The 25,987-nt window shown below is 37.9% G+C and overlaps 1 protein-coding gene across 2 annotated transcripts in view; it reads left to right on the top strand.

Annotated features, from left to right (window-relative positions):
• Positions 1–25,987, top strand: part of LOC127414719 (sulfhydryl oxidase 1-like) — a 49,728-nt gene that overhangs the window by 10,533 nt on the left and 13,208 nt on the right. For both annotated transcript variants that reach the window (XM_051652936.1, XM_051652935.1), the window contains 9 exons: positions 2,203–2,303; positions 4,053–4,101; positions 4,588–4,690; positions 5,349–5,439; positions 6,441–6,586; positions 9,313–9,444; positions 10,240–10,369; positions 24,566–24,688; positions 25,537–25,675. In XM_051652936.1, the coding sequence (XP_051508896.1) occupies positions 2,203–2,303; positions 4,053–4,101; positions 4,588–4,690; positions 5,349–5,439; positions 6,441–6,586; positions 9,313–9,444; positions 10,240–10,369; positions 24,566–24,688; positions 25,537–25,675 (1,014 nt within the window). The remainder of the gene's footprint in view (positions 1–2,202; positions 2,304–4,052; positions 4,102–4,587; positions 4,691–5,348; positions 5,440–6,440; positions 6,587–9,312; positions 9,445–10,239; positions 10,370–24,565; positions 24,689–25,536; positions 25,676–25,987) is intronic.

Genomic DNA, 25,987 nt, shown 5'->3' with positions numbered 1-25,987 from the left:
GAGCACGTTACTGGAGACATAGCACGTGTGGAGGCTTCACGCTATTCTCTGCGGCATCCATACACAACTCACCACGCGCCCCACCGAGAGTGAGAACCACACATTACAGCAACCAGGAGGAGGTTACCCCATGTGACTCTACCCACCCTAGCAACCAGGCCAATTTGGTTGCTTAGGAGGCTGGAGTTACTCAGCATGCCCTGGATTCGAACTCGCAACACCAGGGGTGGTAGTCAGCGTCAATACTATTTACGATTTGTAAAGATGAATTTTCCCACCTAGTGAATTTGGGAGGGATGAAAATAATAGGATATCACAGATCACACAGGACCATGACAGCTTTCAATATACACACCTCAAGTGTGATTGGTAATGATTAATTTACCCACGTAGTGAATTTGGGAGGGAAGATTAATTTCAAACTGAGAGTGAGGTGGCCGATGTACGAACTGAATTGTGTAGCCATGTAGATCCGCCAGGCATCCACGGAGCAGTATAATGAGTGCGTTGGCTTGCTCGCTAGATAAGACTGAATGCCGCTCACCACCGGGAAGCTGTTGTGCACAATATTCATTAATACACACCTCAAATGTGATTAATATTAATGATTAATTTCCTCACCTAGTGAATTTGGGAGGGAAGATTAAGAATAATTTCAAACTCAGAGCGAGGTGGCCGATGTACGAACTGAATTGTGTAGCCATGTGGACCCTCCACGCATCCGTGGAGCGGGATACTGGGCATGTCGGCTCGCTTGCTAGATGAGAATGAGCGCCGCTCACCACTGGGAAGTGGTTGTGCACAGTACTCATTTTAGGAGGGAATCACTCGACAACATTGGACCATTCGCAGTCTCTGATGCTGCGAGGGACATGGCATCATCTTCATCGTCAGAACCAGCAAACGTAACGAGGTCCCTCGCTCCAACAGAGGACTGGAGCTCGTCACGCATATAATATATAGGTGAAGCCGCTTCAAGAGAAAAACGAGGTGCTCGCAGGGTTTGCGCCAGCACGAGATCTAACTCTGATTCATCTAGCTCAGCCTGTCGGCCCCGCCATGCCCCCTCATGTGATCCCTCAGGAGTCACAGAAGGGACAAGTGGGAGAGCGCACAAGGCAGAATCGTCCCTCAAAAGAGGTCGAACTGAGAGTGAAGCGTCTTGAGACTCATGCTCTCACAGTGAGGGCAATCTGTCTCCATAAGAGCTGCTTCGGAGTGGCCGCAGCCCAAGCAACGAATACAGCTCTCATGACCGTCTGATGACTGGATGTGCACGAGGTGGAATCGTCCCTCAAAAGAGGTCGAACTGAGAGTGAAGCGTCTTGAGACTCATGCTCTCACAGTGAGGACAATCTGTCTCCATAAAGCTGCTTCGGAGTGGCCGCAGCCCAAGCAACGAATACAGCTCTCATGACCGTTTTATGACTGGATGTGCACACAATAGCAACAATAAGCTTATAAGGATACAAAACTCCTGCTGAAGCGCTGCGGGGAATCAGGAAGCTGAAGTGTCCCGTTCACCAGCGAAGCATCAAGCGGTGAGGGTAAATGTTTGCCGGAGCACAGCAGGGGAGTGGAGAGTCTTCTCGTGGCCACGAAGATCCTTCCCGCTGATTTGTGTATGTCGACGGTGAAGTTGTAGAAGGCTTCTAGATGAGAGAGATGCTTACAAGCATCAAGATTCTTGAAGGAAGAAAATTGAGGAATGGTGTTTGCACGCCCGCTTATATACCAGACAGCTTCGTGCCTAAAAGGGCGGGGCTTAAACATCATAGCCAATATTAGGATTGCCGTTATTGTAGAAGGGTTTCAACTAGGTCGTCGTAAAAGATTTCCCCATATGCATCAGCATGACGCAGTGTCGAGTGAACTGAATCGTAAGGGAACTCCGTGTTTTCAGTGTTGATCAGAAACAAACTGCTTGCTCATATTGTGGCATAAGCTCTTTGACATGGTTGTGAGACAGTGTTTGCGCTGGCAGACTTTTGATGTTTTTAACCACAGTCTCTCAATTGAAGTCTCAGTATGAATGTAGCCTTTAAACGTGTCTGATACAATTACACTTCCTTTACTTATTAATTTTTTTTTTTTACTGAATAGTCACAAAAATGTATTTACCCAAAGGAAAGTAATTTTCACCTCTTTCTGTGCTGATTACAGTTCTGTAATCTCTTGTGTTCTGATTTGTCACTGTTGTAGAATGGAAGCCAGCTGTTGATCTAGCTGCTATTGATTGTGCTGAGGAAAACAACAAAAAAGTGTGCACCAGTTTTGGAATCACTGGATATCCCTCTCTGAAGGTAGTGTTAATCTGCAATTTAGAGACCATCAAAATTAGCAAATATTGTTACTGTTGTCATTTACCATTCTTTTCCCCTAACAATTATAGAAAAAAAAAAAGACCAGTCTTTTATATTTTAGTTCAAAGTATGACTTACAATTATGACAACTTACAAATTAGATATTTTTAAAATCCCAGTTGTTTCTACTGCACAACAACATGTGTCTCTAGAGTATCAGAAAAGATCTCAACAATGTCTCAAACTGTGCTCAGATTTGCCTCTATAAGTCAGAGATTTCAATATGAGCTCATATATTCAGTTTGAACATTTCTCATTGAATTCTTCCGAATTTACTCGGGCCGTATGTTATCCACATTATAGGGATAGTTCACCCAAAAATGAAAATTACCTCATCATTTCCTCATCCTCATGCCATCCTAGATGTGTATGATTTTCTTTCTTCTGCTGAACACAAAAATGTTTAGTAGAATATTTCAGCTCTGTACCAACATTTTGAAAGTCCAAAAAGCACATAAGGCAGCATAAAAGTAATCCATATCACTCCAGTGGTTTAATCGATGTCTTAAGCCACCTAAACGATTCCTTTTTCACTGTCATCTCACTGCCATTGCAGTCTCAAGGCAGGATCATGATTTCAAGCTTGATTACACTTCCCATGCGGAGAGTGCTAGATGGCGCTAGGAAGTGTAATTAAGGTTAAAATCATGATTGCCAAGGAGACAACTGATGTCAAGATTTATAGTGAAAAAGGAGTCATCTTTGATCTGTTCTCAACCAAAATCATTTAGATCGCTTCTGAAGACATGGATTTAACCAGTGGAATCGTATGGATTAATTTTATGCTACCTTTATGTGCTTTTTGGAACTTTAATATTCTGGCCACCATTTAAATGCATTGTATGGACCTACAGAGCTGAGATATTTTTCAAAAAATCTTTGTTGTGTTCTACAGAAGAAAGAAAGTCATACACAAAATGGGATAAGGGTGAGTAAATGTTGAGAGAATTTTCATTTTTGGGTGTACTATTCCTTTAATTTTATAGCTCTATGCCCTTACTATGTGTCTACAATTTTCTCCTTTGTTTCTATTTTTATTAATCCTAATGATTTTTAGAAGAGGGATCTGAGACAAAGTAGGTCAAATAAAATATCTTAAAATGTATTATTTAATTAAATGACTCTTGAGCTATGAGACAGCAAACTCTGAGCAAATACATTTTCTTTCGGGTAACCTTATGCACAAGTTCTGTATTATAAAATACAATTTCAAAATGTCACAGAAATGTTGTGAAAATTGCTTGTGTTTTATGAAGAAATTCCATTAATGTTTTTTATGCAGATCGATCGCAAAGTTTGGCTTGTCCAGTTGTTTACACAAATGAATACATTTTATTCATAAATAACTCATAAATAGGTTTAAGCCATGCTAAAGCCAATGGAACATGCTTAAACTGTCCATTCTTCATCTGATTCTCACAACAAAAAAAAATCTCTTACCGTATTTTCACAGTTTGTGTGTTTTTGTGCCTAGACTCTGTTTGACTAGTTTTCCGTGTTTTTCTCTTGTAAAATAAAGTGGTCATTGTTGTGAAGGGATAGAGTCAGGCTCTTCCACAGCTGTGATAAATTTTAAGGGGGGTTAAAGAAAGAGCTGTTGACTAAAGCTGTCATTAGGGCTCTGCTACCATGCAATTGATGTAAAGTTCTCAGGTAGCACTGCTACAGATCTCTCTCTCTCTCCCTCAGTTCTTCCCTGCCAACTCAAGCAGTGAGTCCATGGGGGAGGATCTCAGAGGTAAAAATGTGTCTTTATTTCTAACGTGTCTTATAGGAATATTTTCACCCAAAAATGAAAATTCTATCATCATTTACTCATTCTTATGTCATATCAAATCTGTATGACTTTCTTTCTTACATAGCTCACAGAGAGTGAAATCTTTAAGAATGCTTCATGGCTACTTTTAGCACCATAAAGTAGTTCATTTGACTTGTACACTATATTTAAAGTCTTTTGAAGCCATACAATAGCTTTGTGTGAAGAAAAAACATCAATTTAAGTTGTTATTCCCTGAAAATCTTATATTCAGAATCGGCACGTCAAGACATGTTACACCAGGTTTGACTTTAGTGACACCATATGGCATTGTCGATTGCAGCCTAACAGCGTGCTAAGTTTGAATATTTTAAGAGTTCATTTTTGGGTGAACTATTGATATAAATGATCTCTGATGTGTACGATAGCTCTAACTTTATGTATAAGCATGTTTTGTGTGGTATGCAGGATTCCCAAGGGATGTGAGAGGCCTTCGGCACCACATTATTGAAAAATTGGAGACACACACTGAGGCTTGGCCACCCGCTTGCCCGCCTTTAGAGACAGTTAGGTTAGAACACTACATACATCTTTCTACTCGCTTAATGTATATCTTCATTTTTATTCACACTAAGAGTGTTGCAGAACTGGATGTCATCTTTTATTCTCTCTTGTTGATTTAACATTGAGCTCTGTAATGTAAATAGCATTGTTTGCTTATTACAGTCAGACAGCATGTGGGCACTGTGTTGTTAATCGACACTGCTATGCAGAATGTTCGCTCAAATAGGAAAGGAAAATGACACATCATAATGTTGATTCGCATAATTTCCCCATTTTGGTGTCATCGGTCAAATCATTATAGGAAATGTAAAAATAAATAAATAAATACATACATTTTGCTGTCTAAGAGACCAAACATGGTTCAAAGTAAGAGTTTATACGCTCCGTTTTCAACGGAGGAAAACGTAATTCTAGTGTGGATGAAAGGTGTAAAGCATATGAAATGAATGGGTTTTCAAACGAAAATGTGTGTGGACGTAGCCTAAGATAAAATTTGAATATTGGGATTTTGTTACTCCCTGGAAAAAAAATGCTATCATAATCTCCACTTACATCAGAGCTGAGGTGTGTATTTGCTCATGTCATATATGAGTTGTTGGCTCACTGGGTGTAGGTCATGTCCTGATTCGGAATCTGTTTTAAAATAATCTATTTTCTTTCTACAGCGAGACAGAGATAGACAGTTTCTTTCAGACCAACAATGTGAAGCACCTCGCTCTTGTGTTTGAAACCAAAAACTCCTTTGTGGGTAGAGAGGTGAGATTATCGGTTTGCACAAGGATGATCAGTTTGATCAGATGATCAGACTTTGATGGGGTTGTCTTAATATGCAATTAATATTTTTATTATGTAAGGTGTACTATCCATAATCTAATTTCTATCTTATCAACACTACTGTTTTTGGAAAATCCTTTTTTGTAAGGTGCTAGTACAGGGATAGTTTACCCAAAAATGAACATTCTCTCATTTACTCACCCTCATGCCATCTAAGATGTGTATAACTTTCTTTCTTCTACTGAACATAAACAAAAGATTTTTAGAAGAATATCTCAGCTCTGTAGGTCCGTACAATGCAAGTTAATGGTAATGAGGACTTCAAAGCTCCAAAAAGCACATAAATGTAATCCATAAGACTCAAGTGGTTTAATCAATGTCTTCTGAAGCGGTTCAGTTGGTTTTGAGTGAGAATAGGCCGAAATATAACTCCTTTTTCATGTTAAATCTTGTCATTACAGTCTCTAGGCATGATCATGTTTTCAAGCTTGATGCATGCACAGAGCGCTAGATGGCACTATAGGAAGTGTAATCGAGCTTGAAATCATGATCGCCAAAGAGACTTGGCTGTCAAGAAATACAGTGGAAAAAGGAGTTACATTTTGGTCTGTTCTCTCCCAAAACCAACTGGATCGCTCCAGAAGAGATTGAGTAATCCACTGTCTGGTGTCTGATGGATTATGTTTATGCTCACTTTATCTGCTTTTTGGAGATTTAAAGGCCTGATCAAAAATCTTTGTTTGTGTTCTGCAGAAGAAAGAAGGTCATACACATTTTAGATAACATGAGGGTGAGTATATGATGAGAGAATTTTCATTTTTGGGTGAACTAACCATTTAATATGGTTGTATGTTTGATTATATCACAAAATGTGATTTTTATAATTTAATTTCTATTTAATTAAACTCCTGTTTACCGAAATTCAGAGAACTTGTTTGTAAGGCATACATACATGTGTTTGTGTTGTCTTGGTGACTTTTCAGGTGACGTTGGACTTGTTGCAGTATGAAAACATAGCTGTGAGCAGGGTTTTGAACACAGAGGAGAGTTTGGTGTCCAGGTTTGGTGTGACCAATTTTCCTTCCTGTTACCTGTACAATTCGTCTGGAAGCATCTCTAGACTCAAAGTGTAAGTTAAGTTGTCAAGACCTCATTCAAACTTTCCTTAAAGTGAAAATTAAAATTCTCTGATAATTTACTCACCCTCATGCCACTTGAGATGTGTATGACTTTCTTTATTGTGCAAAACACTTTTGAAGATTTGTAGAAAAAGATCCAGGCTCAGCAGGTCCTTAGAATGGGAGAGGCTGGTGATTAGATATTTGTGGTCCAAAAAGCACAGATAGTCTGCAAAAGAGTAATCCATCCTATCTCCAACAGTGACATTAATGTCTTCTAAAGCAAATCGATCACTTTGTGTGCGAAAAAGAATGATATTTAAGCACTTTTTAACTATAAAAGATCGCTTCCAGTCAGGTGTTGACGAATGGCCGAATTTACCTGAGTGCTCCAGTGACTTGAGCCAGCTCCTGAAGCCTTGTCCGTCCCAGAGCCAGCACCTGAAGCCTCGGCCATCCCAGTGCCAGTGTCCTCAGTCACGAAGGTGTTCCCTAGTCGCTGCCAGCGCTCCCGGCCACAGAGGCCATTCCCCAGTTGCTGCCAGTGCTCACAGTCATGGAGGCTATTCCCCTGTCACTGCCAGTGCCCACGACCATGGAGGTTGTTGACCTATCCCTGTCAGAACCCACGGCCACTGAGGTCATTGCCCTTACCTGCCTGTGCTCACGACCATGGAGGTCGTTTCCCTGTCACTGCCAGTGCCCCCGACCATGGAGGTTGTTCCCCTGTCACTGTCTGTGCTCACGACCACGGAGGTTGTTCCCCTGTCACTGTCTGTTCAGATTCAGGCTGCATGTCAGCTGGTCTTCCACGGTGGATACCTCGTCTCTGCCCGTGTGTCGGGAGTGACATTGCCCAACCCTGCCGGGCATTGTTCTGCACTTCACTAAGCTTCTACAGAGGATTCCACGAATCTGAACTTATTATTTTGTCAATAAATCCTTTGAACTTTTCCTCTGCTATTGGGTCTGTTTGTCTTGCTATTGCTCGTTACAATAAAGTGTAACCCCAAAAACATCTGGTTGTGTTAATGAAATAAATCATTTTAATATATGTAATTATTTAAGATCACAGCACTTTCATAATCATTTCTAACCAGGGGCATAATTCAGAGGTTTTCTTGCTTTGTTATGCTTGTTTGGGAAAAATAACTTGGCATGGGTGTGGGGCCCTTTAGATGACAAACACAAAACAGAAATGATTTATGGTGGGTTTATGTTGTTTCAGTTCCTCCTTGATGGTGCAGAGGGTGTGTGTGTGTTGTTGGAGGGGGGAGGTACTCTTCTACATCGAAACAATAGTGCTCCTTTTCTGCGTTTCCCCTGCCAAACAATCCCTGCTCTACAGAGCAACAGATGGCGCGACGTCAGGTCTCAATGCGTGATTGATCTCGGGTAGCATGCACAAACACATAAGCACACACATTATCATCACAATTTATCTGAGTGAACAGATCTCCGAGGTCTCAGAAGCGTGCCGTCAGTCTCAGGGGACCCTAAGCATCACCCCCTCTTCATTTTCCATCAGCTCCCCAATGATGGGTGATTGAAGCCTGTGTAGATGAGGGACTGTACATCCTCCTGCGCTGGAGACACAGGAATGCACAGTGGCGTTTATTGTTTGATTGCCAGGGTTAATGGAGAGGGTAATGATCAGAAATGGCATCTCATCAGCATGCCACATCCCCCATCTGTTCATCTGAGGTAGAGAAGGGACCAAAAGAGTGTATTTAAGGGGAGACAGTGGGAGTGAGTGAGCTTGTCAGGTCAGCCATGAGCACAATGATAAAACTGCATTCCTAGAAACACATTTAATATTCTTGGAATAAAGTAACTTGGAGTAAGGTATGTTTTTTAAAGCTACTTCATTCCTGGAATTCTTAAAAAAAAGATTTTAAATTACAGTGTGAAGAATTTAAGGAGTTCATGCAAATCAAATGACTGTTTCCTCCTAATTATTGTTTCATAAACACATCTAACGTTTTTTGTGGTTTTTACAATTGTGATTGGCCAGTGTTGGTTTTTCAGTGACTAATGGCCTGATGCCGATATCTAGAGAGCATGATATGATAGCAATATTTAAGACAATGTAAATAAGATATACACTAAATTCCTGAAATGAAAACTTATTTACATTATTTAATAAAAAAAAATAAAATAAAATAATTTTTTTTTTTTTTTAAAAACTGTATATACTATAGGTTTTAATCACTGTACCTTTTATTGTATTTAATTTTTTTATTTTTGTAATTAAAAAAATAGACATGGAAGCTTGCATGGCGTTAAATCACTAACAAACAAACTCATTTTTTCTTATATTTACTCAAAATTCACTAAACATAAAAAAATAAATTAAAAAAAATAGCAAATAATATCTGACAATTGAGTGGCCTGGCCAATACACTTGTCTGTCACTAGTTACAAATCACAAGTACTTATAAAATATTTTTTTATTAACTGTCTAAATCTAATTCTGGCCCTAACTCCAACTGTCTCAAATTCTAACTCTAATTCTGTCTCTAATGCCAACTGTAACCTAAACACTACCTCTTACCTGAATTCTGATTCCAAATTTGACTGATTCAACAAGCACCAACTCTATAAACATGTGACAACATGTGACAAAATAATTTAGAGTGGCTGTCATCTGTGCCAGATTTCAGAAGAGCTCAGAGTCCATACTAGAAGTCATGTTTAGTATGTTCAGCCCTCATTTGTCTTTCTCCTCCCCTCTCAGGCTCAGTGAAGCACGTACCTTCTACTCGTATGCTCTCCAGAGGCTGCCAGAGGTAGTGCGGATGGGCAAGCCCCAGATACCCATCACTGATCTCATCAAGAACTTAACTCAAGAGTGGAGGCCGTTTAACAAGTTAGTGCACACAAACTAGTTTAATTAACCATTGAGCCTTCAATCCTCAAAATTGCTCATTTTCACACCTGATACTTTACACATAAACATATACAGTACAGTGGGGTTCAAAGGTCTGAGTCCACATTGAAAATCTGGGATTAAAAATCTAATTTAAAGATGGATTCTTTGGAAAGATTTAAAACAATGACATGCCATTAATGTTATTATGGCATTATGGCATTAAATTAATTACAAATATTTAAGATTCTGCACTGTTTTTAGGTCACTAATCGAATAAGCACATTTGTGACATTGACCATGTTAACTCATTTGCACAAAAGGTCACATTTCTTTTGTTCCATTGAAGCACACACGATGCTCTTGGGAACATTCTTTAATCATGCTGGGATAACATGGATCAACTAGTTTTGCACAAACTTGTGGAGTCCACACCAGCTTATATGCATGCAGTCATTAAAGCAAATAGGGGACAAATACCAGTACTAAGAAATGCAGAATTTTTTTACTTCAAATTTTTACTCAAATTGTAAAAAAAAAAAAAAAAAAAAAAAAAAGGCATTTCACAAGTGTTTTTATTTTAAACCCACAATACAATACAAATATGAATGAAAGTTTCATCTTTTTTTAATGTATTTATTTTTATAAAAAAGTAACAATGTTTGCTATAATAATGATATATTAATTCATGTTATTGAATCATTTGGACCCTTTCATGAATACCTCATGATTTTCACAGTTTAAATAGTGAACAGTATGGCAGTGATATTCTGAATGCTCTGTCTGTGTTAATAGGACACGTGTGTATATGTCTGATCTTGAGTCAGTGCTGCACTACTCTCTACGTGTAGAACTGGCTGCTCACACCAGCATTAGTGGAGATGATCTGACTGCAATCAGAAAGTACATATCTGTACTGGCTAAGGTGAGACACACACACACACACACTCAATATCCACCAGTACTCTTTTATATCATGGCAGCTTTATGCTGTTTTTTTTTTTTTTTTCCATGTGTCTTTCATATGGCAAACCACTAGAGGGCGATACAATGAACTCTTTATCCATTGTCAATCCAAGACTTGTTTTCTCAAGCCTAAACCCAGGGAATGTCAGTGTTTGGCCTTAAATGATCTCTTAGATAAAACCGGTTTTAAAAAGTATAACAGATAGCCATCTGGGGGTTTTCAGGATGAAAATATATCAGAAATAATGACAAAAATGGTGACAAAAAATGACAAAACTATTTTTTGCTAAAAACCTTTTCACAGTGATATGTTACTTGATGTGAAACAATGTTGTTTACATTAATCTCCAACACAAATATTTCCTTAACCCTAAAATGCATATCTTTTCCCATTTAGAATGAATTTGTACATTTAAATTGTCATTTTATGAATTTGGCATATGCTTTTATCTAAAGTGACTTGCAGTGTATTTAATGCATTCAAGGTATACATTTTGTCAGGACGTGTTCTCTGGGAATCAAACCATCAAATCATGACCTTGCTGTTGTTAGTGCTATGCTGCTGGAACTTGTATCTCATCTGTATTTGTAATATGTGCGGGATACAATTGGATGATTATTCTTCATTGTTGTGTGTGTGTGTGTACCTAACCTCAGGTTGATCCAGTGGAACTGTCACTGTAATAAGTATACTGTAAATTGCTTTGGATAAAAGCATCTGCTAAATGACAGCTTGCTTTTTACTTTCTTACTAAATGTAAATCTGAACATTATATTTATCATTGTCTTTTTGTACTTACATATGGATTGACATACATACAGAACCGATGGAAAATTACATCATTAAAAAAAAGAAAAAGATTTTGACCCACATATATAAATATGGGATTAATTTGTACTCGCTTTTAATAATCAAAAATCTACTTTATAAGTAGATAGGATGTTACGTAAACATTGAATTCAGACATGTTTTGATGCCTTCCTAACCTCCGCATACTACCTAGGAAGGCAGCATTTTTGGATTTCGGACACAGCCAAAGATCTGTACAGTGGCTCGAGTGCAAGAAACAGTGAGGTTGATTACAGGTTTCCCTTTTAATAAAAAACAAACAAAAACAAATGAATGTGAAAACAACACGATCATGACCAAAGACAGCTTAACTGAGAAATTCTTGGAGTATCAGATGAAAAGATCACTTCATGAAAAAAATATAACAAAGAAATTAGACGTTTTAGTGAATGATCTTTTAGTTAAAAATTAAATCCTGGGAATTTAAACACCCTTCGAAGGACTGAAGAAGAATTTCATATAGGTCTTGCAACTCAAATTAGTCTTTTTACCACATTCTTAAAAATCGTATTTACAGTGCTCTTAACTGTAAAGATAGGGTGTTTATGTTCATTGATTTTCTATTCCATTGCATCCTAGTTTATTTTTTTACTTTTTTAATGTACATTTTTAATGGATGAGTCTGGGGTCATATTTTTCCCCCAAATCAATTATATTTTGAATACATAAAAATAAGCCTGTTTTAGTACCATTCACATTTTTGACATTGTGGCATTATTTTCATAATATAGAACTCTTTTGTGTGTGTGTGTGTGTGTGTATTTTGAGGTGAAATATGACCAGGACATTTCTTTACTTTGTTCTCTCATTTGGTTTTCTGAGATTCACTCGAATTCTCTCATAAATGCTCTTTCTTTTTTTCTCATTCTATTATCTACTGTATCAGTAGAGAAGCGTGCCATGGATCCCTTTGATGAGGTCTTAGACAATGACCTTTCACTGTCTTCGCGTCCGTCCAGCCTAGCACTGCCTATCTCTCTGATTATTTAGGACTCTCAGGGGAAGGTTTACGCAGATGTCTGGAGGAGCGGAGGGGGTCCTGGGCAGGCCTCCCATTAACTGTGGTTAGTTTTGTCAATATTCCCAGCTCCCTCTGGTATTTCGGTGTTAGTTCGGCCTCTTCAGTGTCCTTGCTGTTTTTGGCCTGCTCTTTTGAGCTGCCTTGTTAAACAGACACGCTGGCTGCATTAATTGACACTCTGTGAAGAGGAAGTGTTTAACCCCACTAAAGCAAAGTGTGGTGAGATTAATTGTGGCAAGGAGGAACAAGCTTGCAAACACACACACTGAAACTGAAGGCAGCCAATCAGTAATTTACTCAAAGGCATAGTTCACCCAAAAATGAAATTCTGTCATTCACTCACCCTCATGTTAGGCAGAATGTACAGTAAGTCTCAGACAACTTCCACATTCATTGCATCTTTTTTCCATATAATAAAAGTGAATAGTGTCTGACGCTGTCATTCTGCCTAACATCTCCTTCTGTGTTCCACAGAAGAAAGAAAGTCATACTGTTTTGGAACAACATGAGGGTGAGTAAATGATGAAATGATTTTCATTTTTAGGTGAACTATTCTTTTAATAGACATTGTTTTTGTAAGAAGGTTCCTTGTAAGGAAATTGGTTCCAGACCGACTTCCAAGGCACAAAAAGGTCACATCTAATGATCTAAAATAAATAAAAAAAATGAAAATAGAGATAATCAAGCAAATCTTTTGTCTTGGTTGAAATGGAGTACATCTAAGCTGACTTTAAAAATCGATAGGATGTTACGTAAACATTGAATTCATTCATGTCTTGATGCCTTCCTACCTCCGTGTACTACCTTGGAAGGCAGCAATTTTGGATTCCGGACACAGTCAAAGATCTGTACAGTGGCTCGAGTGCTAGAAACAGTCAGGTTGATTACAGGTTTGGTACTTTAGATTAAGTTGCTTAGAACTCAGACGGACTTATGTAATGGGATAATCCTACGAATGTCAAAACCTGCCCTCTCATCCTCAGCCCTCTTCTGCCTCAGGTGACATTTGCACCCTGTGGTTTTACTGTGCTTACTGTGTGGAAAAAATAATAAAAGGAATATATGGGTTTTTTGTGCTGATAGACTTTTCCAAAGAAGTTATAAGGAGGCCACGTTCACACATAATGTTTTGGTTGAAAACTAATTTAGCATTTTCTAACATCATCGTTTTTTGAAAATCCCCATTTTTGGTGGTGGAAAATGCCATTTCAGTGTGGATGAGAAGTGTAAACGTAGCAAAATCAATGTGTTTTTAACCCAAAACATATTAGTGTGGTGTTTGGACATGGCCTTAGAGCCCCCTTCACTTGAGAGTTCCAACGAAGTTTGCTCTGGAAGTTTAAAAAAAAAAAATGCATCCATCCATTCAATCATGCATTCATTAATTTATTCATATTCACTCATATTTTTGAATAATGTATCATGTATCATTCAAACAGTTTACTTTTCACTTTAGCAGTTTCCAAAATGAGTAATCATCCATCTTTCTTACAATACATTATAATGTTTTAAGTATTTAGTGAGTTATCTTTTAGACAAATGAGTATAGAATTGTAATGGCTGCCATTTATCAGTAATCAGCCATAACATGAAAATTATATATATAGGCCAAAATTTCAATCTTGCTGTATCACTAAAAGTATATAATGTCTATGTTATATGTATGTCCTTCATGCTGCCCCTAATCATTGAGAGGTTTTTATGAAAAACGTCTTAAGCAAGGATTGTCCTTTATCTAAGAAAATGAGACGAGAGAAAATCTTATAATATTATATATTTTCAAACTGTGCAGTTTGCACCATGTCAGCTCCAAAATTAAATGGTAACAATTACTAAATAGTTGCAGCAATTTTAAAATGGCTTCAAACTATGTTTGTTTTTTATGCCAATGTTTGTTCAGCCAGAGGAGCTTTAGAAAATGCTGAAGTACTTGTGTTTTCCTTGTCACGCTGTTGCTCAACGTATCGTGGCTTGCAACACGATCCAGATTTGTATGAATCAGAACATGTACAGTATTTCAGGATTAAAAGAGATTACCCATTATCCTGCTTTCTTGAAAGAGGTGTCCCACTGTTCAGTAGGGAGAGATTAAAACAAGGAATTAGGAGGCAATTTGAGTTTCAGACCAAGTCGTGACTCCATCTTTTAGCATATTAAAAGGTTGCAACCTAAAAATAGGTTGCAGCCAGGTCTGTTCTAATAGGGTCGCAAACAACAGGGAAAAACTATTTGAAATGCGAATAATAAAATACAAATAACTATAGAATTGTGCGTAGTTAGGATAGCAAAACAAATAGGCTTCTCAACCTTTTAAAAGGGAGGGTAAAAATACTTCCTAAATAAATTGTTGACGTCAAACTCTACAGTATTTTTGGCGCAAATGAATCTGTTTGTTGGTAGAAGAGGGTCAGTTTGCGTAACACAGTTGTGCTCAAAAGTTTGCATACCTTTGGAGAATTGGTAATATATGTTCCATTTTTAAAGAAAACATGAGTGAGCAGGCAAAACACATTTCTTTTATTTCTTATGGGATTCATATTCAACTGTAGGTTATAACAGAATGGCACAATCATAAAACAAAACATGGCAACAAAGAAAAAAATGAAATGACCCCTGTTCAAAAGTCTGCATACCCTTAGTCCTTAATACTGTGTATTGCGCCCTTTAGTATCAGTGACAGCGTGCAGTCTTTTGTAATAGTTGTCTATGAGGCTCCAAATTCTTGCAGGTGGTATAGCTGCCCACTCGTCTTGGCAAAATGCCTCCAGGTTATGCAAAGTCTTTGGTCGTCTTGCATGAACCGCACGTTTGAGATCTCCCCAGAGTGGCTCGATGATATTAAGGTCAGGAGACTGTGATGGCCACTCCAGAACCTTCACCTTTCTGCTGTAACCACTGGAGGGTCAACTTTGCCTTGTGCTTAGGGTCATTGTCATGCTGGAAAGTCCAAGAGCGTCCCATGCGCAGCTTTCATGCAGAAGAATGCAAATTGTCTACCAGTATTTTCTGATAACATGCTGCATTCATCTTGCCATCAATTTTCACAAGATTCCCCTTGCCTTTGGAGCTCACACACCCCCAAAACATCAGTGAGCCACCACCATGCTTCACAGTGGGGATGGTATTCTTTTCACTATAGGCCTTGTTGACCCCTCTCCAAACATAGCGCTTATGGTTGTGACCATAAAGCTCTATTTTGGTCTCGTCACTCCAAATTACATTGTGCCAGAGGCGCATCAAGGTGTTGTCAGGCATATTGTAACCGGGCTTTTTTGTGGCATTGGCGCAGTAAAGGCTTCTTTCTGGCAACTCGACCATGCAGCTCATTTTTGTTCAAGTATCATCGTATTGTGCTCCTTGAAACAACCAAACCGTCTTTTTCCAGAGCAGCCTGTATTTCTCCTGAGGTTCCTGTGGGTTTTTGTTTGTATCCCGAACAATTCTTCTGGAAGTTGTGGCTGAAATCTTTCTTGGTCTACCTGACCTTGGCTTGGTATCAAGAGATCCCCGAATTTTCCACTTCTTAAGTGATTGAACAGTACTGACTGGCATTTTCAAGGCTTTGGATATCTTTTTATATCCTTTTCCATCTTTATAAAGTTCCATTACCTTGTTACGCAGGTCTTTTGACAGTTCTTTTCTACTCCCCATGGCTCAGTATCTAGCCTGCTCAGTGCATCCCTGTCAGTGTATACACAGACACTAATTGTAATTTTAAAAACCACAGGTGTGGGAAATTAAACTTTAATTGCTATTTAAACCTGTGTGTGTCACCTTGTGTGTCTGTAACAAGGCCAAACATTCAAGGGTATGTAAACTTTTGATCAGGGCCATTTGGGTGATTTCTGTTATCATTATGATTTAAAAAGGAGCCAAACAACTATGTGATAATAAATGGCTTCATATGATCACTATCCTTAAATAAAAGACAGTTTATTTGCATGTCAGTCATATTTTCAGAATCAATGCCAAAATTTCACAATTTCTGCCATGGTATGCACATTTTTGTGCACAACTGTACATTCGTCCTCGAAAACCATGAATAAAACTACACAAGGTTAAAGAAAATCAACCAGACTACATTAGACCTAAAAATTGGTTCACTTGCAACAAGAATAAACATGAATTAAATTCTGCCGAGAGCATGAAACCATTTAAATTCAAGAGACGTTTAGAAAACCAAACTGTATTATTTTCTATTCAGCATATATATTCACTGAACACTTTATTAGGAACACCTGTACACTTACTTATTCATGCGATTATCTAATGAGCCAATCATGTGGCAGCAGCGCAATGCATAAAATCATGCAGAAACGGGTCAGGAGTTTCAGGTAATATTCACAGAAAACATCAGAATGGGAAAAAATGTTGATCTCAGTGATTTTGACTGTGACATGATTATTGGTGCTAGACAGGCTGGTTTGAGTATTTCTGTAGCTGCTGATCTCCTGGGATTTTCACACACAACAGTCACTAGAGTTTACTTAGAAATCTGCCAAAAACTAAAATCATCCAGTGAGTGGCAGTTCTGCAGACGGGAACGCCTTGTTGATGAGAGAGGTCAACGGAGAATGGCCAGACTGACAGAAAGGCTACCATAACTCAAATAACCCTCAGATTACCCTCAGACTCAGATAACACTCTGTACAATTATAGTGAATAGAATAGCATCTCAGAATCCACATGTCAGACCTTGAGTCGGATGGGCTACAACAGCAGAAGGCCATGTCGGGCACTTTATTAGGACCATAGTGTTCAAAGTGCTTTGTGAGTGTATGGCATAATTTTGCCTGTACTGTTCAGTTTGTGGCAATACTAAGAAATGAAACAGTTTTGGTACTGTGTTGGGTCACCACTTGATGTCCAATGTTAAATCTGGGTCCTGAAAGAAAACCACTTAAAAATCACTGACCAAAACAATCAACTATTCATGGAAGAGAGGCACAACAGAATGTAAGGACACCACCGAGTCCTTGGTGCCCTGCATTTCCTTGTTTTCATTCTAACAACCTTTGGATGCCTGCCTGCGAAACCAAGTAGTTTTACAGATTTGCATTAGGCTGCTGGACAACAAGTAGCTGATGGCATTATCAGCGTGATAACAGGAAAACAGTTTAGATGGCTGTTACTCTGCCCCATTGCATATGGGTCCCAGTTGGTGAGCGAGGTGGGATTAAATGGGGGGCTTCTTCAAGGCTCGGTCAACAGATGCCTTCCCTTTTGAATCTCTACCTCCGCAGAGAGAGAGAGAGAGAGACACTGCGGTTTCTCGAATGCTGATACTAATCGGATTGGAGATGACATATTGCTTGGGTGAAGTGGATTGTCATGGTCCTGAGGGGAGGAAGAAGGGAGAGCGGGGGGCTGAAGCAGTAAAGATAGAGATTTTAAAGGGCTGTTTGTTGTGGTTAGTGATCTATATGACTGCTTAGGTGGATTGAATATGCAGAGGCTATATATACTTTTATACTGTATGTCATGATTGACAATGATGTACTGTTGGTGAAACTCATGCAATGTTGTCAGAATATCATGGCTCTTCAGAAAATACTGCCTTCTCCTGACAAGGATGTTAACATATTTGTTTCTCTGCTGAGTCAATCCCAAGAGCACAATATGTCAATACACAGGATGCATGGAGAAAAATCTCATATTGAACTAAAAACCACTTACAAAAATGTGCCATGGTATTGATGTTTTTTAGATACTACATTGATGGTAATACCATCTGATACAGGTCAAATTATTTATTGTCATGTGCACAAGGTTAAACTGTACAATTAATTACTTTGTGTGTCCACCTAACATTTAGCAAGCTACATATAAATAGGGATAGGAATCGTAAGGAATGTAACGATTCCGGTTCCTTAAAGGAATTTTCCGGGTTCAAAGCTCAATCGACAGCATTTGTGGCATAATGTTGATTACCACAAAAGTTTATTTAAACTCATTACTTGTTTTCCTTAAAAAAAGAAATTATCCACGTTACACTGAGGCACTTACAATGGAAGTGAATGTGGCCAATTTTTGGAGAGTTTGTATGTGAATGTGAAGCTTATAATTTTATAAAAGCACTTTCTTTTGTTAAAACTTGTGTATTATTTTTGCTGGATTACAGGGTTTACGGCATTACATTGTCATGGCAATGAAGTTGTAAAATTGGATATAACTTTACACAGAAAAGGTTAGTAAGCGATTTTATCACACTAAAATTAGTTTACTATGCATATTGTTTATGTTTTGTGGCTGTAGTTTTGAAACAGTGAGTATTTTAATGTTTACAGATCGTCCCATTCACTTCCATTGTAAGTGCCTCATTGTAACCCAGATTTTTGCTTTTTTTTTTTTTTTTTAAGAAAAAGGAGGGACAAGTCGAAAATCGTTTTGCGGAAATCAACATTATGTTACAAATGCTGTTGATCTTAACTTGTATTGAACCCGGAATATTCCTTTAACGATTCCATTAACTATTCTTTTAGTACTTTTGAGGAAAATATATTTGGAAATAAGAAATGCGATTCTCATTGGATTTACTGCCCTCAGCAGGCTATTACCAAAATTTCTATAATTATTAATATCATTTCATATTTTTTTATATGGTATACAGACAAGATTCTTGCAATTGGTGTGTTTACATAACGTGTACTCATAATGTGTAACTTTAATTACACATCACATCAACGAGCATTCAATAAGTATTCTGATTTAAGTCTCGTATGCTTTAAGTACACATACAGAGACCATTCTGGTTCATTTCGAGATGGACATGATGAAATGAATGACTTGCGGTTTAATACGCTTTTGATTCCCTAAAAAAACGGCTGATAAGAGTCTTGTTCAGGAGGAAGCACTGTGTTTTGTGTTTGTAGCCACCTATTAAATACACTACAGGCTGCAAAGCTCCAATTTTTATTTCATGGGCTTTTAATGGGGAAAAGATTTGTGTCCATTAGGATTTGTATCTGTATACTTTTGCTTTTCTTTGTAACTCTTAAAAAGAACTCAAAGCATAACAACGTGTCTGTAGTAATTCCTCTGCTCCTCATAGCTGCCAGCACCCCCAAGAGTTTTTCACGTCCCCCTTTTGTTTTGATTGCAGCGATCCAGAATAGAGTTTTCCCCTAGTTTTGAACAATGCCTTTTGTCTGAGCTATCCCAGATTACCCTCTTCAACACCCAGGTCTGTTAATGAGCTTTTTACCCTAGTTAGAGGCCAGACCAGAGCACAGATCTATTTAATGACAGACACACGCATACAGTGAAAGACTTTCTCCTTTTCCCACTTGTACAGCTCTGATTAGCTTTCCGCTTTGGCTGTGTTCTCTACGGCCGAATCTCCCAGATTAAGGAAACAAATCAGAATGGAGTGGGGCATTGGGGTTAAGTAAATCTCTGCAAGGCCTTTTTAAGTGAGCTGAGTTTTAATAGAGATCCTGTTAGAGCATGATGAATAGAAGGCCGCACCATGCCGAACAGATGGCCACTGGAAAATTGAAAAGACATAGGAGTACAAATCAAAGAAAGGTGCACCTCTGGGATCCTTCTGGGGCCTCCACACAAACACACACACACACACACAGGCCCTGGCCTGCTCTTATGTGGCTGTGTTTATGGGGGTGTGAGTGAGTGTTAGTGTTGGCTTTGTGGCCCCAGCTCAGATGCAGAATTGTAAGGTCAGCACTGGCTTCTGTCCAGGGCCATTGAGTCTGTCCATTGCCTCATGCCACACCGCTCATGCTGGTCATTACTATACTGAGCTTCAGGATGTTTACTTAGCTATCTAAATGGGGATATACCATTGATTTTATTTTTTATGTATTTACAGCTGATTATAATTAGTGTAGACTAATCCTAACCCTAAATAATTTTTGCATTTTTTTGGGGGGGGGGCATTATTTAATTTATATATGTATTGTTTTTTCAAATAAGGATGTCTCAAAATGTCCCCAAAGGGAGGTTTTGCCAGATTTACTGTATTTCTGGGTACAAATTTGTTGGCAAACTGTAGCTAAGTAGGTACACACACACACACACACACACATGTTGGTGTGGCTATACTTATGAGGACTTTCCATAGACATAATGATTTTTTTATTTTATTTTTTATTTTCTCCCCTTTTCTCCCCAATTTGGAATGCCCAATTCCCAATGCGCTCTAAGTCCTCGTGGTGGCGTAGTGACTAGCCTCAATCCGGATGGCGGAGGAGGAATCTCATTTGCCTCCACGTCTGAGACAGTCAATCCACGCATCTTATCACGTGGCTTGTTGAGCGCATTACCGCGGAGACATAGCGCATGTGGAGGCTTCACGCTATTCTCCACGGCATCCATGCACAAATCACCATGTGCCCCACCGAAAGCGAGAACTACATTATAGCGACCACGAGGGGGTTACCGCATGTGACTCTACCCTCCCTAGCAACCAGGACAATTTGGTTGCTTAAGAGACCTGGCTAGAGTCAAGACATAATGATTTTTAGACTGTACGATTCTATAGATTCTATCCCCTAACCCTACCCTACTCCTAAACATAACCCTCACAAAAAACTTTCTGCATTTTTACATTTTCCAAAAAACATCGTTTAGTATGTTTTTTAAGCGATTTGAATTATGGGGACACTAGAAATGTCCTCATAAACCACATTTATAGCATAATACCTTTGTAATTACCAGTTTGTAACCTAAAGAAATATCCTCATAAACCACCCAAACCCTCCCACACACACACACACTTTAACAATATTAACTCTGCAGTCTGCACTGGTGTAAGAATAAAGTGTATCAGTTTATAGTTAACTCAGTGTTGCTCTTTAATTAAACATTTTAATTTAAAAATTTCAATTTTAATAACATGATAGATTGTATTAAATTTTATAATACATGGCAGATTATAAATTCATATACATTCAAATATTTACACATTTCTTTGATTAATGTATATTCATTTTAAGAATCATATTAATGACTTTTTGAAGTTATACATTTTAAAGGGCTTTATATAGTTAAGTTAATCAAATATCCAACAATGCATGCAACATTAAATAAATGTTATTAAATGAAATTTTAATTCTACAATTTCTAAAGAAATTAAAAAGAAATCACAAAATTACGCTAAGAAGTTACCTGAAGAAGTTGTGTTGCAGATAAAGAGGAAAAGATGCATTATTTATTAGTAAAAATTATTATTAATAATTATTAGAATGATTATAATAAAAAAAATATATAATTCTAAACATGTTGTTGTATATGTAAGGGATAATCCAGTTATCCATTTATAATCCATAATCCGCTACGCGTCGGGTGGTACTTCGCCTCCACATCATGCATTTAAAATCATTTAACGCACACCTAGCCGTGGATTATCCCACTTATACCATGGTTACTTGCCAGAATTGATTAGTTACAGCTGTAACATATATATATATATTTTTTGCAGTGCAAATTTTGACTGGAAGAATCAGAAATAACAGTTCATTATATCTAAGGGCTGTTAGATCTGCAGCTCCACCTGTTCTAAATCAGACACAGAGAAAAAGTAGTGCGACCACACACTTGGTCAAAACTGTTTATTCAGAAATAATAATATCCACAGAATGTAGAGGGGTTGGCACTCCAGAGGATATGTATCATTTAATTTTTTTCATTGTAATTTTCACATTAATGTGGAAAAATTGACGTTACAAATGTGGCAGTGACAGTAAAAGTAGCACTTACTGTATAATAAGGGAAAAACCATTAAAAACACTCTGGAACCTGCAGATTTTGATCTCTAAGACATCGGTAAGGTATCCATCTAGGCTGCATGATTGACAGAATTAATAAAATCGCAAATTTGTCCTTGCATGGTAGCACTTCACTGCAAACAGACAGTGCATCTCCTTCAGCATTTGAGTCAGAGATGTGTGAGCGTGAGGGGGACTCTAGTGGCACTTCAACAAAGCAACATAACATTAAACACAGCGAAAGATGCATTTATTGGGTCCTGAATTCAATCTCTCACCCTCCATGCAAAACAAGCTGAATCTGTTGAATTATTGAAACATAATGCACACCCGAGGTGCGCGTCGTGACCGTTACACCTTGGGTGTGCATTATTTTTCAATAATTCAATGGTCTGTCATCAATTATACCATGGTTGCCACACCTTAACACACCGTTCAGGGTTTTATCTCAAGACATTTTCTGGTTTTACTTATACCATGGTCTGTTCTAATACTTGATTCTGATTGGTTGGAATGCATGCAGTTCAAACCGTTGAATGCACAGGAAGTACCGGTCAGTTTTAATCGCCGTTCGATATTAATGTGCTGTTTATAACCATAGCTACATACTGTAACATTACAGAGTAATATAATGGAATTCAGCTTGGATGAATTCCATTATATTACTCCACCTCGCAACTTACAGGACTTGAAGAATCTGCTGCTAATGTTTTGGTGCCAGATACCACAGGACACCTTCAGGGGTCTTGTAGAGTCCATATCTCGGTGGGTCGGCGCTGTTTTGGCGGCACGAGGAGGACCAACTCCAAATTAGGCAGGTGGTCATAATGCTTTGGCTCATCTGTGTATATACTGTATATTTACAGTATAAATATATGTGTGTGTGTGTGTGTGATAGATAGATAGATAGATAGATAGTACAAAGAGTGCAATATGCCATGTTGAATGTAATGGAATACAGTCACTCACAAACCATTACAAAAGCAAAATATCTCCTCTCCACTTATCCTTTCCATTTTCTTTCCAGCCTCACAATTTTTTAATATATATATATTGTTCCAACGCAGCTTTACACTGAATAGAGAAAAAAAATTGCAAATAAATTGAGAAATTGAAAAACAAAAAGTGCATTACAAAACATCAAAGTCAAAGGCAACAGGGGCAAGGAAAACGCTCTAAGGTATTGTATAGATGAGGAAATGTTTGCAACCTCTGGCTGGCACATTATTTAAGCAAACTTGCACAATGCTTAAACCCACATTTAACCCGAGATTAAGTGAAGACATCGGGCCAGTGTAGTTAAGCTCTCTGAATCTGTAAACGTGTCCTCTAGGTGCCTTTGGCCCCACAGGGAATGTGTTCTGATCAGAAGTGACTTTACACCCTAAACTCGGCTGAGTGTATCTGTAATGTCTCTCTCTCTCTGGTTGATAGCTCTCTGCTCCCAGAGTGATAAATGGCCACTGCTGTCCTCTCTACTCTGTTTTGCTTCTTCTTTCTGTTTGTTGACAGTAACAAAGGAAGAATGGAGGACCTAGGGTGAAGACTGTAAGAAGGACAGAAAGATGAAGATGTTCAGTGACTTTGTGTTGTATTTTAAGAGTCATTTGAATCCTTGTTTCACTAGTTACAGTATATTCCAATACTTCTGTGAGGATGATGATGATTATGATGAACATTATGATTATTATTACAGGGCTCAACAATAAGTATGGCTCAATGGCCCAGGGCTAGTGTGAGAAAGTTTTGGGCCAGCTGAGGGAAGTGTCCTGTTGGCCCAGTGCTGTGTTTTTGTGTTTTAATGCTTTGTGTATTAAACATTGTTGTGGATTTTGCTGATTTAAATATCTCACCAAGGTAATGTTACCTAGCTGGCCAACACAGATGAGATTATGTCTAAGTTCTGAGAATAATTTGTGATAGTTTTGAAAGCATCTCTTAGAATGGAATGAAAATTATTTATAAACAAATCAGTAATGTTTCGCACTGTATGGCATCTTGTTTTCCCAAAAATAAAATAAATAAATAAACATTATACACACACACACACACACACACTATATATATATATATATATATATATATATATATATATATATATATATACAGTATGTAGGGCCGTAACCACCATAGACATTGACGGGGACACGTCACCCCCCCCACCCATAATAGTGTTTTACCATGGTTGATTATTAAATGATTGCCATTCCTGAACGTGTAGTTACATCCTTCAGTATATATATTCTATTTATATATACACTACCTGTCAAAAGTTTAGGGTCACTTACTTATTCTTTATTTATTTATTTATTTATTTTTAATAATAGTAAAGTCATCATAAACTATGTAATAACAGAAATGGAACTATGGGAATTATGTTGTGACTATAAAAATCCAAAATAATTTTTAAGATCATGAGAAACAGTTCAGGCAAGTTGAACATCAGTGTATAATATTGAGCAACAAGAGGTCAGAGCCCAAAAATAAAAAATGTATAAAGAAGTGTTTGATTACGTGCTTTTATTTATTTGATTTTTTTATTATTATTATTTTTTTTAGTATTTCCCAGGTCGTCCGTCTATAAAGAGCGCACTTAAGGCTGTGGACAGCTGGTTACAAGAACAGAAGGGAACTGAGATCAAATACAGCGATTTTAGATATATGCTGGACAACACAGTGCAGGTTAGTGAATATTAGGTTGTAACCTGAGCAGATGCATCTCTATATTTAAAGTTTTTTTTTTTCTTTCTCTTCTCAAACAAATAGGAGATATTTTATCACCCAGACATTTTAAACAGCCAAGTACTATTCGTATGCATCTAAAAAGGTACCTTTGTCAATACTTCTTTGACGTAAACATTTATCCATGTAGACTTGGGTCAGGGGGTCAGAGTATTGGGATACTGTCATTCAAATTTATTAAAAGATCTATTTTAATGGTTTGTCTAAAACTGTGGCGCCATACCATTTAACCTCAAGTGTAATGTTATAAAACATGCATATGAACACATTTTTATGTTTCATGTAAATTTACAGTAAAGAGTTGTACTTACTTAATAAGACTGTATGAGATTGTTATGATGCAGGGGTTCACATGCCTACACACACAAACACACTCTGGAGTAGTTAGTGACATCATTAGCTTTTAGCTGCCTAATCAATGAATCAATGAGGAAGTAGGATTGAGTCCTGTAAGGAAATGGGCTTGTGCCTTGCCTCTTATAGACACACCCACCAATCAACTGTTTCCTTGATAGAGTGACTGACCAATAGAAGAACTGGATTCATTTCAAAAAAGGACAAAAAGTTTAATGTTATTTTTTAAGGGTTTTTACTTATGCATAAAGTGTAATATGACTAAAAATTGTCCCTAAAGAGATTGTATTCTCAACAGTCATACCTGCTTTAAGTGCAACACCCACATCACTTTATTTGAGGAGTGACTGAAAAGAAAATGGATTGATTTACATTGATTCTTGTTATCTAAACACAAGCCAACTGAGATTGTATGTTTATGTGTGTGTGTTTAGACAATTGATGCAGTGTTGCCTGAGGGTGTAAGGTGGGTGGGCTGCCAGGGATCTCAAGCCCGATACCGTGGATACCCTTGTGCTGTGTGGACCCTCTTTCATGTGCTTACAGTGCAGGCTAAAGAGACAGGTGACTCAGGTACTGCACACTTCTCCCCAACTAGAGCACAAATTAAAGTCATTTCAGATGTGGAGAAATTTGTTACACTTTGATTCAAGATTATGAAAACAAATAATGTGCACTGATGAATCGTGCACAATAAGACCAAGAACAAACAGGCTCAATTCGCATTTCAGGTTGACTTGAAAATAGATTGTATAAAGCAACATTGTTGTTCAGACAGGAAATACCTAAAGACTGGACTTTTTGCTGAAAAGTTCACAGCGTTTTGCTTCTTAAACAAATCAATGTAACGTCATTAACCTTCTGAAAAAAATAAATAAAAAAAAT

The sequence above is a fragment of the Myxocyprinus asiaticus genome, chromosome 24 (genome assembly GCF_019703515.2).
Source record: "Myxocyprinus asiaticus isolate MX2 ecotype Aquarium Trade chromosome 24, UBuf_Myxa_2, whole genome shotgun sequence".
Classification (NCBI taxonomy): Eukaryota; Metazoa; Chordata; class Actinopteri; order Cypriniformes; family Catostomidae; genus Myxocyprinus; species Myxocyprinus asiaticus.
The sequence above is the reverse complement of the archived record's forward strand: the minus strand, read 5'-3'. Positions and strand labels throughout refer to the sequence as shown.